Here is a 13,712-nt window from a genome sequence, read left to right as displayed (position 1 = left end):
TCCAATCTGGCAACCCTGAGCCTGCTGGAGATAACAAGAACACCAACCGGGAAAAGGGGCCAACATCCAGTTTTTAAAGTCACCAAACTCGCCTATTTCATCCAGCACGTATCGGATTAACCGCTGAAAGCTCCACCCGAAGCGAATTTATTTAGAGGAACAGGTTGTTTGGTTTTCAGCCGGGAGTTGTTTTGTACAGTTTTTAGTCATCCTTTGGACTGGGGGACGTTTCCTTTTGGATCACTACAGCGAGCTGCTTTTCTTCCAGTGATGTGGCTCAAGAGCTCCTGACAAAACTCCCGGATTAGACCGAAATATTTCCACCGTTCACATTTTCCCCACAGGTTTTCTTTGGGGAATTTTTGTGTGCGTGTGCCTTACTATAATTCCCGCTTTTCTACATCACCGAGTGCAAGAGAAACATTTTTTTAAAAAGGCCCAAACCGGCGTTTGGTCTGTCTATAACGTCAGTGAGTGAGCGAGCTGGCTAAGCTTGGAGCTAACACGGTGCTAATTTAGGTTAAAAAAGAAACAAAACAAACAGCAACAAACAAACAAAGCGATATTTATATGAGCGACAATGTTTTTCAGCGGAAAGATAATATAAACCTCGTGTTTATTTTATTGAGTTATTTGAGTTGATGAAGTTTTGAGCTAGGGAGTTATGCATTCTTCTGAAAGCTGGTAGTAACGGTAGCTAACCCGTTTAGCGTTTGGAGAATAATGTCACTCTGGACTGATTGAGGCCGTTTTACTCTATAAGTATATATTTATATATATTGTTGTTTTTTTGGATACTTTTCTAAAATCCGTTCAATGGATTCGGTGCGTTTTTGGATGGATTGGAGGAGGACAAACTGAAACTGCATTAGAAACTTAAACTGCTGATTTTAGATCTGAATTCATCTAACAAACCCTGGCTGAGAATCCCACATCAGTGCTGCAAAGGTAAATATCAGCTTCCTGAATTCATATAAAACTCACTGCTGATGCTTCTGGAAAATATATCTTCGAAATATGCGTGATTTATTTATTTATTTGTTTATTTATTTATTTTTGTGTGTGTGTTTTTATCTCATTTTATTTTTCACTTCGGAGAAAACAATTAAAAAGTTTTTGATGACTCTTACTGTACTAGTCATGCGTTCGTCCAATGAAAATACTCTCTAGCGTGTACATGTCCCGCCCCCAGGGGCATGAGTGTGTTTTAGGCTGTGTTCCTTTTTATTATTATATATTTTTTTCTTAATCCCGGTTGAGGAGAACGAACGGTTGTAGTTCCTTCATTTGGAAGAGTGGAGTTATTTATTTATTTTTTTCCCGTCAGCATGTTTTTTTATCTGCTTGGGGGGCTTTCAGTATGCCGAAATTTCCATCGACTTCCATTCATACGTGTGTGACTTCTTGAGGAAAATCCGAGATTTAGGAAGCACCGATTTTAGCGGTGTCGCACCATCAGAAGAGACATTTGCCTGGATTTTGCGTTGTCGCTCAGTATGGGAATAGATGGGATATTTTAACATTGGTGTGTGATTGTCATATTCTGTTGGCTCTCACTTTCGCAATGCTGAAAGTCTATTCTGACCGCCGCTTTAATCGAGCAAGTCACTCCTTATTTACCGCACTGTCTGTCAGTCGTATCGTTTTATCTAGCACTCGAGACACGTCAGACGGACGAGCCACGTACGGCATAACATCAAAAGCGCGGCATCTCATCCTTGTTAAAGTCAAAAAGGCAACAGCGAGGAAGTTCTTCACAGTTGGCAAAGGATCCCATGAAACTTTCTTGCTTTTTCCATATATTTTATTTTTAAGCTTCTGTCAAGTTTGTTTAGATTCCTCGGGGGGTTGGGTGTATCTCGCGCTATTGGCTTCATCGCGCTTGTTTGAGAAGAAAACGCATCAGCGTATGGAATCAAATGGCATAAGGTTTGTACCCTGTATCTGTTTGGCATGTCGCTTGTGCGTGATGTGTCCGCGTGGTGCAATACCAACGTAAATATTGGAGGAAATATAGGACCATGCGTCTCCCCAACTGACTAAACAAACTAACATCGTGTCTCGTATCGCATAATGCAGTGCTCTAGACCGTTATTGAGTACTAAAATGAATGACTTTTCCTATTACAGTTTAGTGCTTATATTTTATAAAAAACCCTTAAACCTATTGAAAGGTCTGTTTTGCGTACCAGTCTTCTGGAATTTCTACCTTGGTAAATATTTGTGAGTGTACTCTGCGGGTTTCCGATATGAGACGCTGGCGGCAGAAAGTTTTAACGAGAGCTGGAAATGGTCCACATGTGTGTGACATCGCTATGCATAAAATTGCTAACCGATACAGTTCGGTTCAGTGAGCAGGTTGACTGAGATGTTTTGGCGTGATGGTCCTCCAGATGTGCGCAAGATACACGAGCGAGTACGTGAACAGGAGGAAAGTGACGTAGATCCGTACCTTAAAGGGGTAGTTCACCCCCAATATGAATATTCTGTCATCGGTTACTCACCCTCATGTCGTTCCAAACCCGTAAGACTTTTCTTCATCTTCGGAACACAAAAAAAGCTGGGAGATTTCTGTTCCTCCATGTTCAGTCCATGTAATCAAAACTTTCAAGCTCCAAAAAGTCCATAAAGGTGTCGTAAAAGTGATCCATGTGACCCCAGTAGTTTAATCCCAATTTTATGAAGCGATAGAACGCTTTTGGGCGTGCAAAAAAACCCTCCATATTAAGTCTTTATTCGCGAAATATCTTCCACCTAGACCTCAGATGCATGTTCACGTTCTGACAGTGCAACGGGACCGGGACATGCTGCACTGTTTACAGCAGAGGAAGAGTGACGCTATACACAAAACCGAGTCACACAGAACATCCTTCGTAACAAAGATTTCAACATGGAGGATTTGCTTCTTTTTCTTTTTTGTCCGCTCTCACGTCAACACAACACGCACGTGTAATGGTTCTCTCGTGAATGTTCATCGGAGATCTATGCAGAATTGAAGATATTTTGTGAATAAAGACATAATTTGAGTTGGGTTTTTTTTGTGCACACAAAGCGTTCGTATCGCTTCATAAAATCGGGATTAAACCACTGGAGTCACATGGATCACTTTTGCGCTGCCTTTATGAACTTTTTGGAGCTTGAAAGTTTTGGTTACACTGCCTCTACATGGAGGGACAGAAATCTCCCAGGTTTCATTCCGACGATGAACAAAAGTCTTACGGGTTTGGAACGACATGAGGGTGAGCAACTGATGACGGAATCTTCATTTTTGGGTGAAGTACCCCTTTAATGGTGCTCTCACATGTTCAGAGTCTCTTTAAATTAAACCCTGGTGTGCGTCCCTCTTTGGCGTGGCTCTTGTAGGCAGGTGAGAACACAGCAGAGACACTCGGGTGCGGACTGAAACAACCGGTCCGAGATCGTCTGAGGAAGGTGAGGTATTCTTCGTCGGGTTCCAGTTAATCTCGGTCGGATTCCAGTGAGAAAGCGATTGGAGCCTGAGTTGATTTAAACTTGTTTTCGGCTGCAGGTGACATTTTTCTGTTGATGTGAGCCGCTGAACTGAGCCATGAACCGAGCTCAAACCGAGCCAAAGGACAGAGCTGTAGAAATGTCATGCGTACTGGAGATTTGCACTGATTAGCAAAAAAAGCCAAGATAATTTGAGATTTATCTAGTAATTTATCGAACGTGGCTGTTTGTTCACTGTGCGTCTGTACGCGTTTGGCAAAGGCTTTTCTGTCGTCGTATTTCTGACTAACGAATGAAAGAGTTTTATGCGTGATGTACACACCATTCTGCCAACTTTTTTTTTTATTGTTGTGATTTTTGGTTAATTTAATAATATGTAATGGGAAACGAAAAGCAACCAACTAGCTAAGAATCTGAGAGTATCACTGATTTGGCTTGAGCTATCAACAACGCTTTTTGCATTTCTGTTGGATTGCACTTCCACTTCCTTCTTCCTTAAAATGGGGTTTGAAAAAGGGAAACGTTACAGCTCTTCTGCATTCGTCATATGCCGAGTCTATAGACTTTCACTATGCAAAGAAAAAGAGCTCTTGTGTTGATCCATGTTCATCGGGACTCCTATAAAGGTGTAAGATCAACCCCATGTTTATCAAGAGCAAATCCAGCTCTATTTTTTTTGGGTCCTAATCACTGGGAATGTTGTTTGTTTATGTATTTAACAGTGATTGTAATGTGTTTGGTTCGTCTTGTCATGTTACTTCCTGTTTCTACTTCTGTCTGTGATGCCGCTGAAAAGGCTGTTATGATTATCGATACATAAAACCAGACATTGAGGTACAGTGCGATTAAACAAAAACCCTTGAAAGCATTTTACAAACCTCTGTACACAAACGTGAAGGATGGAATTGTGCAATCGGGTCGCAGTTCGGACAAAGAGCGGCGACCACGAAACCTGTGATTACAAGCCCCGCCCCCAAACAAGCCCCGAATCAGTCCTCGAGAATCCGGACCAAGTGGAACACCCCGAAAGCCGAACTGCTGTGCAATTAGAGAATCTTCAAACAACTATGCAAGCTGTTTTTCCGGACGCAGGAAGTCCAAACAGCATTTAACGATTCGGTGTTGATTTCTTCAGCATCGTGTCAGCAGACTTGTTTGTTTTTGTTTGTACTCATGTTCGACACGCGTGAATCGAAGACCACTTTAACTAAACGTGCGCTGTGGTGACCTCACATGACGCATCCTAAGCCCAAATCTGCAGAATATCTCTGCGGTAATTTAGAAAAATCGCAAACTCCTGTGAATATTGCAGAGTTTGCTTAAATTTGCGCAAATTTCTGCAATTGCAAAATTCCCGGAGGGACTGTTTTTAAAATTAAAATTTTATTTATTTATTTATTTATTTTTTTATAGTTGCCTGTTTAATACCATCCATTTGCCTGACAGAAATGTCCCTTAATAAGCCCGAACTCGGCTGTGCGCCAATCCACTCGAAGATCTTTTCACAGTTTGATGATCTCTGTTCAGTTTTATTTCAAAATATCAGTTGTCTTCATGTCTTTCGCAAGACCTTTTGGCTCACACTTCTCATCTTCAAAAACCTCGTTCTTCCTCCCCGTGTTGCACAAGAACTGTGACCTGCTTAATAACGTGGAACGACCTTTTCGAGTAGGTTTAATTCCCTTTGAGATCAACCGGCAAACTACAGTAATTAACAAACCGTGTCTGAGATTGATACCAGTTATCTAAAAAAATAAATTATGAGAAGTAAAACAAACACGTTCTTTGGAAAGCGAAAACCTAAATATTTGTTCAACTGAAATCCTGCAATGATGTCACTTGCATAATAAGTTAAAACCCGGGTGATTGTTGATATGGTGAAGCTTCCTGTGAGGAGATGTATATTTATCGTTTTTTTTTCGGAAGGTGTCTCAGGTGTTGGTGATTTGTAGCAGTCTGAATCAAAGCTAAGGAACTAAGTTATGTGACACAGGGAAAGTCTTAGTTTCACATGAATAGCTGCGTTTTTTTTTTTCTTTCTCTTTTTTTTTTTGTAACTAACACTTTTATTGATTCACAAGTTAACACCGAGACAAACAACATATATAATGAATCAAGAATAGCTGCGTTTTTAAAATTAATTTATTTTGTCTTGAGTCTGGTGATGGACTGACTGTTTATAGGTGCTATAGCTTAAGCGATAACTGGAACTAACTTGTTTCATGGATATTTCACGACGTTAAACGTAAGTATAAACGGATAAATGTACCACGTGCCATTCTTTAATAAATGAAAATGGTTTGTGTGGTATAAGAGGAATAAAACTCTTAGATGTGCTGTTAAATGAATAGAATCAACTTATAGCAGCGGTAATCGCATCATACCCACCCCATTGTTGATTATTTTTTCTAGAAGAGTACTCCACATTGTGTGTAATTCTTTACCTACAGTAAAAGTTGAATGTGGTAGACAGGTGAGCATACGTTTCACGCATGCTAATTGTTTGGTTTGTTGTTGCCGTTGTGGTGCTCGGTTACGCTGAAGGTGCTAACTCCGTATAGAGCAGGACTGGAGTTGTTCTGTTAGATGGCTTTTACTCAAAGGAGAGGTCAACGAAGTTTATATACAGTGGATGGAGAACGTCTGCACACCCCTATTAAAATTGCTGGTTACATTTTTACACCACAAAAACCAAGTTAAATCGAAAACCAACCAACAAAACTCAAATGGGAAAACAAGTAGAATATTCAAATGTAATTATCTGCCATCAATGATTAACCCCCAAATAAAATATCAGCTGTGTCTGTAGGAGTTTCTTGACTTCTTGGACTGCTGATGCCGTGGTTGGCAGACAGCTTACAAAGCATGTACGGGATCTTGCCGTCGAAAGGTATTGATTGGGAGAGGGGTAACAAAGGAATTTCTAATATATTAGATGTGCCATGGAACACCGTGAAGGCCATCATCAACAATTGGAGAAAATTGAGCACCACTGTGACATCACTGAGAACATGACGTCCTTCCAAAACTGATGAAACGGCCACATTAATGGAGCTGCAAGTACCGGTCACTCCCTGCATGTGACAGTAATCTCCTATGTTCTGCACTGTGGGGTAATGTGGCTAGATGGAAGCTCTTTTTTACAAAAAAACAAGCAGCTGGCCTAAATCACCCCAAACAACATGGCTAAACCTGCTATGGTCTGATGAGGTAGAACATTTTGGGCATAATTATAAAAGATACGTTTGGTGCAAATACAAGACCGCTTATCACCCAAACACTGAAGCATGATGGTGGCAGCATCATCATGTTATGTGGCTGCCCATCTTCAGCTGGGACTTGGGATCTTGTCAAGGTGGGAATCGTGGATAGCTCCAAATACCAGTCTATTTTGGCACAAAACCTGCAGGCCTCTGTTAGACAGCTGAAGAAGAAAAGTTTCACCTTCCAGCACGATAACGACCCAAAGCGCACATCCAAGTCAGAAAAGGAATGGCTTCAGAAGAAGATGATCAACATTTTGGAATGGCCCAGTCCCAGCCCAGGACTACATCCTATCCTAAACCGGTCATGATTTTGATCTGGTGCATTTTTGCAAAGAAGAGTGGAATAAAATAGCCAAATCACGATGTGCTAAGTTTGTGGACGCTTACGTTACGAAAAGACCAAGTGCTGTATTACAAACAAAAGGTGCTTTAACATAGCATTAGTTAAAGGGTGTGCACACTTGGACCACAAGGTTATTGACATTTTTCTCATTCTTTTTTTTTTCTTTCCTCCCGAAACATTTTTGTTTTTCATTTGAATTTTGTTGCTTGCTATATCACATTAAAAGGTGGAAAATTTTATATATATATATATATATATATATATATATATATAGATATAGATATAGATATATATATATATATATATATATATATATATATATATAGATATAGATATAGATATATATATATATATATATAGATATAGATAGTGTGTGTGTGTGTGTGTGTGTGTATATTTTTGCATTACATTTTACATCCACTGTAGTTTAGTGTCCCTTGGCCCAGAGTGAAATATAATGCATTGTGTTTGTAGTGTTGAGTTACTTCAGCTGGACCTCAAACACTATGGACCAGAATGAAGCAGCTTTACAGGTTTGGCTACAGATGGCTGTGTATTATAGTGCACAGGTGAGTATCGAGCATGCTGATTGGTTAGTTCGATGCTCTTGTTCAGGTATCCTGCAGGTCTCCATCTGCCACTTCTTTTCACTGGAATCAGAGCTGTGAAGTGAAACCCATCCCCCTCCCGCACCGAAGCTCTAGTGTAAATCTCGCAGCATTTGACCTCCTTATGAGCGTACAGTCCGTTTGCTGAGGTAAAAAGAGGTTAAATTTTCCTCTCCTCCCCTCTCTGTCAGTTAATTCTTTCTCTCCGTGTGACATGCAGTGGGGGAGGGGGGCGTAGAGGAGAAAGGTTTCCCTCACTTCAAGTCAGGACAAACAAATATTGCTGGAATATAATTCCAGAATAAAAATGTTGTGACTGGATTTTAGTTCTTTGGTTTAGTTTAGCTCTGGCGTTCAGCACTGTGGAGTTGTGAGGTAAATGACGCTAACAAGTAAGGGAAGCGTATATAGCCACAGAGCGTTGTGCAAACTGCCAGTCTGAATCATCACCCAATCTCAGATATGATCTCTCACTGTTGGGTAAAAATGGACAAAAGCGTGTTTCAGATATAGAAACAGTAGTATTAGGCATGTTGAAGCTGGAACCACGTCATCACTCCACGCAACACGAGTCTGATGGTTTTTGTTACTGTATTAGATGAGATCTTACTTTATAGTGTATATAGTTCATATATCAGGGCTGTCAAAATGAAATGTGTTCATGCGTGCAGTTAATTAAAAATCATAACGTAGTCATGTTTTTTTAAACGCTTTAACACACTGCCATTGCTAAGGTGTATGTTACCAAGTTCGACACACACTAGGACAGCGTGCTTTTAAAATTGCGTTTGCTGTCGTTACTGTACTCGGGTTCTTAAGCACATGTCCAGTTTTATTATTTTTTTTAGGTCGGACACGGGTCCATTGCGGTCTTCGTATCGGCGCAGTTATGTATGACCGCTTTAACCTAGCATTTTAAAAACTAAACACACTGGTGTGAAAACTGTTACAGTAAGGCTGATTACTACTGGACGCCGTGTAACAGCCAAAACCATTTTGGTTATGGAGTTTACACTGTTTGAAAATCGTTCAACAGAAGCTGTGACCTTGGTATTATCAGGTTCTATCTGAGTTAAGAGTAAATGATAAATAGCACCTTACTTCCAATACTAATGTCACCATGTGTCAGTCTGTATAGATGAGACTTGCAGCTGGGGAAATGCATGTGTTTAGTTCTTTCACGTTTATTTACAGAAACGGACATGTCAGCATACCCTAGACGGCATGATTGTTACACTTTCAGTAAACGCTGAATGTTGTGCTCAGTGGCCATCGTTGTTTTACTTGTAGATCTGCCTTGCTCTGGAATGCAGAGGGACTTTGGAACAGCTGTGCCAGATCATCAGTTTTCCTCATATCGTATTGATCTAGTATAGGCATGTGCTGATGGTGAACGATCATCTAATGCTAATCCACATCATATGGCTTTCCACAGTATTACATGTGAATGGGTAAAATGTATGACACCATTATTTAACAACTAAAAATTGTAATCTTTGTCAATTAGCTGTAGTGGAAGATGAGTAAAACAGTTCGGACCACACCACTGCATCATTGATTATTTTTTTGGAACAGCTCACCTTATTCCTTGCTTATCCAATCATGATTATTGCATTGTCAACAACTAACTACGCTTTTAAAGACTATACATTTTTAAAAAATAATTAAAAAAAAAATATTTACTGTATTTTAAATTGCAGATAGGTCACTCTCTCACGATGTACTTTATACTGGATATCGTACTGTATACTGAATAGCACCAAATATACTGTATACTGAATGTCTTGATATGCCATGTGCTGGATATTACGATGCATACTGAATATCACAGTATGCTGTGTAATGAATCTCACAATGTACTGTATAGTGTATACATGACAAAGCTGTATATACTAAATATCAAAATATACTGTATATTTTGTGATCTCACAATATGCATTATTCTGAATATCGTGACATACTGAATATTACGATATGCCATATACTGAATATCACACTATACTGTATACTGAATATTACGATATGCCATACACTGAATATCACGATATACTGTGCATAATCAATTATTAGCGCACAATAGTTTCTCTTACCAGTAGTTTCTATTCTGTTTAAGGTTGTACATAATTAAGAAAGTAGGATGATGGAACATCAGTGCTGCCTACAGGTTTTTGTAGAACTCTTCTATTCAATGCATACATCAGCTTTCTGATTTGTATTTCAAATTGTATTCACGTACATCAGTTGATGTTTTTATAAAATAAATGTAAAAAAAAAAAAGCTTGTTTAAATGTCATCATTTTTAGACAACTTTTAAACATTTGTATACTACAGCATACTTTTTTTATTGCTTTATATTTAATGTTGAACAGCTACAAAACAAGTTATAGTAGCTGTAAAGTCACTTGCTCACCAGCCTGTCTTATTTATTTATTTATTTATTTATTTATTTATTTTTCTCTCATGAAGTTAATAAGACACAGCAAACAGCTTGTCATGTTCAAGAGAAACCACAACGTGCAAAGTCGTCTGTCTTGAAGTCTGTTACAAAGCGCTAATGCTCAAGATGCGTTCAATAATTGTCAAAATATAAATCAGCTAAAACGATTATTTAACATGAGTCACTTTTGTAACCATGTACTGCTTTTTCAAGCTTTTGAATAAATATGGGCAGATGTAGAAAAACAAAAGATGTCAGATTAACCATATCAATGTATTGAGTAGTCTGATTATTTGGCTAAAGTCCAGCTCTTTATCTGAATTCCTGATGTCCATAACAATTTTAATCTAGGATATGGTATCGTGGCGTATACGTGAGAACTCGGACGAAATCAGATAATGGTTCGTATTCTTAAGAAACAGTGTTGAAATAAGTCTGAACTTACAGTTCATCATCCGTGTTGGTGGTAGTTCAGCCGTACTGACACTGATTTACGGATTCACATTACTGTGTTTGTCCCTCCCTGTCCTAGATGATGTGCGAGGTGATGCCCACCATCAGCGAGGCAGAGGTGGGGAGTAATGGAGGGGGGCGGGGCTCTGGGTCTCCTCTTCAGTCGGATTCAGAGGGACATTTCGAGTCTCTGATGGTGTCCATGCTGGAGGAGAGGGACAGGCTCCTGGACACGCTGAGAGAGACGCAGGAGAATCTGGGACTGACGCAGGGCAAACTGCACGAGGTCAGCCACGAACGAGACGCCCTGCAGAGGCAGCTGAACTCCGCCTTGCCTCAGGTAAGACCAGTCCTGCTTCCTCAGATTCATCCCCATCATGAAGAGAAGTCGTGTTTGGCTTCTGTGCAGACATACGATGTATTATTTAATGAGAGAAAATGACATCTCATGCTTGTACAGATGTAGCTAAATGTTTCGGGTCACCATGCTGTCCTCATCTAATGATTTAGCACGGAGGTGGACAAATTCCTACTAGAGCAGGTTAAATATTATGATGTTAGCTAGCCCTTTTTAGCCTAGGCAGTTAGGTTTCTTGGTAACCAAAACATTGGCTAAAAAAAGTATGATTTGTCCAACTCTGTAACGTATCATACCATGATCGGGCCTCATTTATCAATCTTTCAGTGAATTTGCGTGTAAATATTTGCACAAACTGAACAAAACTTTTACGTTGGATTGGCAAAAGTTTCAGAACCGCTGATTTCCTTCGTACATGTGTGCGCATGGTGATTATCGGTGAAGTCCAAATCGCATTCCTGACGCAGCTCATTTGCATGTAGTGACGCCCACAACACTCCATGAAAGTGCACAGACAGCTAGGAGCACAAAATTAACAATGAGGTGAAAGGCAGAGGAGGTCATTTTGACTCACTTCTATGCCAATGAAATATTTTATATACACACACAGTGTCCTCCACTAATATTGGCACCCGTCTTAAATATGAGCAAATAAGGCTGTGAAAAATTGTCTATTGTTTAACCTTTTGATCTTTTGTTAAAAAAATTCACAAAAACACACTGCTCTCATGGATATCAAACAATTGCAAACAAAACACAGGTTTAACAAAAAAACCCCAACTTTGTTAAATATAGGTGTACACCCTTTTAGTCAATACTTTGTACCTCCCTTTGCAAAGATAACAGCTCTGAGCTCTGTATTATTAGTCCCTGATCTAGTGAAGTAGCATGAGGATGTGTTTCTGCAAAGTACTCCTGTAAGCTGCTCTGGATAAGGGGGTCTGCTAAATGCTGTAAACAACAACAACAACAAAAAAAGTAATTTATACTCATGTTGATATATAAAAGTGCAGCAAAATCCATCAAATCAAGGTTTATACTGTATTAGTCAGTCTTCTTTCTGTGTAAATTTGTATACACTCAGGAGCACAGGTAGGCTCTGAATGTTATCCCAAAATTACAGGATTTCCACGACTATCAAATTTCTTGCATAAACGCGCATACGATTAAATCTCTCCGTAACCAGCTAGATAAATGAAGCCCGTTGATTCTAGCCATTGGATCCATTTTGTAAAGTCAGGAACTGAGCTCATTCATTATTCAACTGTTAAATACACACGTTAACAGATGCCAGTGATTGGCAAGTGACACCCTGATTGACAGGCGAGAGATGAAGCTGGGCTTTCACATCCCCAGAACAAGAATACTACATTCTGTTTTGGGCACCTGGTCACAGGCAGCGTCGTCAGCGTCGGCGAACTTGCGATGGCCCGAGGATGTCACACATGCATGTTGTGATGTCTTCAAATATTGTGTTGTATTTTTTGTCCTCCCCTCATTGTTTGCTGCAAGCTGGAGGAATACTAAACAGATGGTGCATCACTGGGAGTGGAAAGAATTGTGTAACCTCCTGATCAGTTTTCTCAATTGGTGACTCTAGATATCATTTTCATTTGACTTTTATTTTATTTATTATACATGCAACATCACTGTCGTTGTAAATAATGTCTACATTATTAGCCTTTGAGGACTGTGTGTGTTGCACGGACCTGGTTAAAGAGCATGGATAAACCACTTCCTTCCTTTCTTGCCACTAAACCTATTTAAATCAGTAACTCCCAGGGCTTTCTTTTCATTCTTTCCTTCCTTTGGTTTTAAAAAAAAAAAATTGTAATAAACTTTCTTACTTTTTTTTTTCGGTGCTCACACAGAAAGCTCAGCCTTAGCACATTCTTAAAAATAAAGATCCCTCCGTCTCTTTCCCTCCATCCTGAGGAATTCACACACATTCCTCACACCTCACACACACAGACTTTTTCTCCCATCCTGCCTAGAAGTCTGGATCTTTGCTCGCTTGTCCTTAATAGTTTTAAACCCTTGCCATGTGTTTATAATGGTCAGTGTGGAGTGTTGAAGGTTAATAAGATGATGGAGATAAGCATTTTTTTTTTCAACCTTCCACAGAACTGGTGTCTGTTGAACTCAATCATGTTATAATCATGAACATGTGATGATCCTTCAAATTTGCAGAAAAGAAAGATGACTGTCCCTCTGGATAAGATGGATCTTATCCTAGAACTGCTGCATCCCTAGGCAGTGATGTGTCATGTGATGCATCATATCAGAAAAGTGTTCCTAGGTGCACATTAAGACATAAACTAAACAGCCTTACAATGCACTATAAGTTCAGATCCAGGTTCAGCTTTATACCTGGATCTGAGCTTAAACTGTCAGGTTTTACTTTGTTGTTCACCAACAATACAGAGATAAACAACGGATTAAAGCACTTATAGCTGTTCGATGAACTTTTGTTGCACTACAATCCCTTTAAAGAGACGCTTCTCAAACGAGGGACACAGTTCAAGTGGATTTATCGTGTAGAGAAAAAGTGAAACAGAATCTGAAGCCTATTGTAAAAAAATAAATAAAAATAATTATATAACAGATCATCATGACAGCAAGCAAATTCCACGTGCCGTATTAATGAAATGAATACTCAACCAGTTGTAGTTTGTTTTGTTAGTACAGAGTGCATTTCACCTTTAAACTTTATTATACAGACATTTAAAAAAAAAAAAACTCACAGATTTGTGCAATAACACATTTATGGTGCTCTG

General features: G+C 39.4%; 1 protein-coding gene across 11 annotated transcripts in view; it reads left to right on the top strand.

Annotated features, from left to right (window-relative positions):
• ppfia1 (PTPRF interacting protein alpha 1) overlaps positions 1–13,712 on the top strand; it is a 97,820-nt gene continuing 84,108 nt past the window's right edge. For 10 of the 11 annotated variants that reach the window (XM_053678081.1, XM_053678079.1, XM_053678075.1 and 7 more), the window contains exons 1-2: positions 1–948; positions 10,657–10,917. In XM_053678081.1, coding sequence (XP_053534056.1) covers positions 10,657–10,917 — 261 coding nt within the window. In that variant the 5' untranslated portion in view covers positions 1–948. The remainder of the gene's footprint in view (positions 949–10,656; positions 10,918–13,712) is intronic. The other variant, XM_053678082.1, reaches the window with a different exon arrangement.

This window comes from Ictalurus punctatus, chromosome 4, assembly GCF_001660625.3.
Source record: "Ictalurus punctatus breed USDA103 chromosome 4, Coco_2.0, whole genome shotgun sequence".
Classification (NCBI taxonomy): domain Eukaryota; kingdom Metazoa; phylum Chordata; class Actinopteri; order Siluriformes; family Ictaluridae; genus Ictalurus; species Ictalurus punctatus.
Note: the sequence above shows the minus strand (reverse complement) of the source record. Positions and strands in the feature narration are given on the sequence as shown.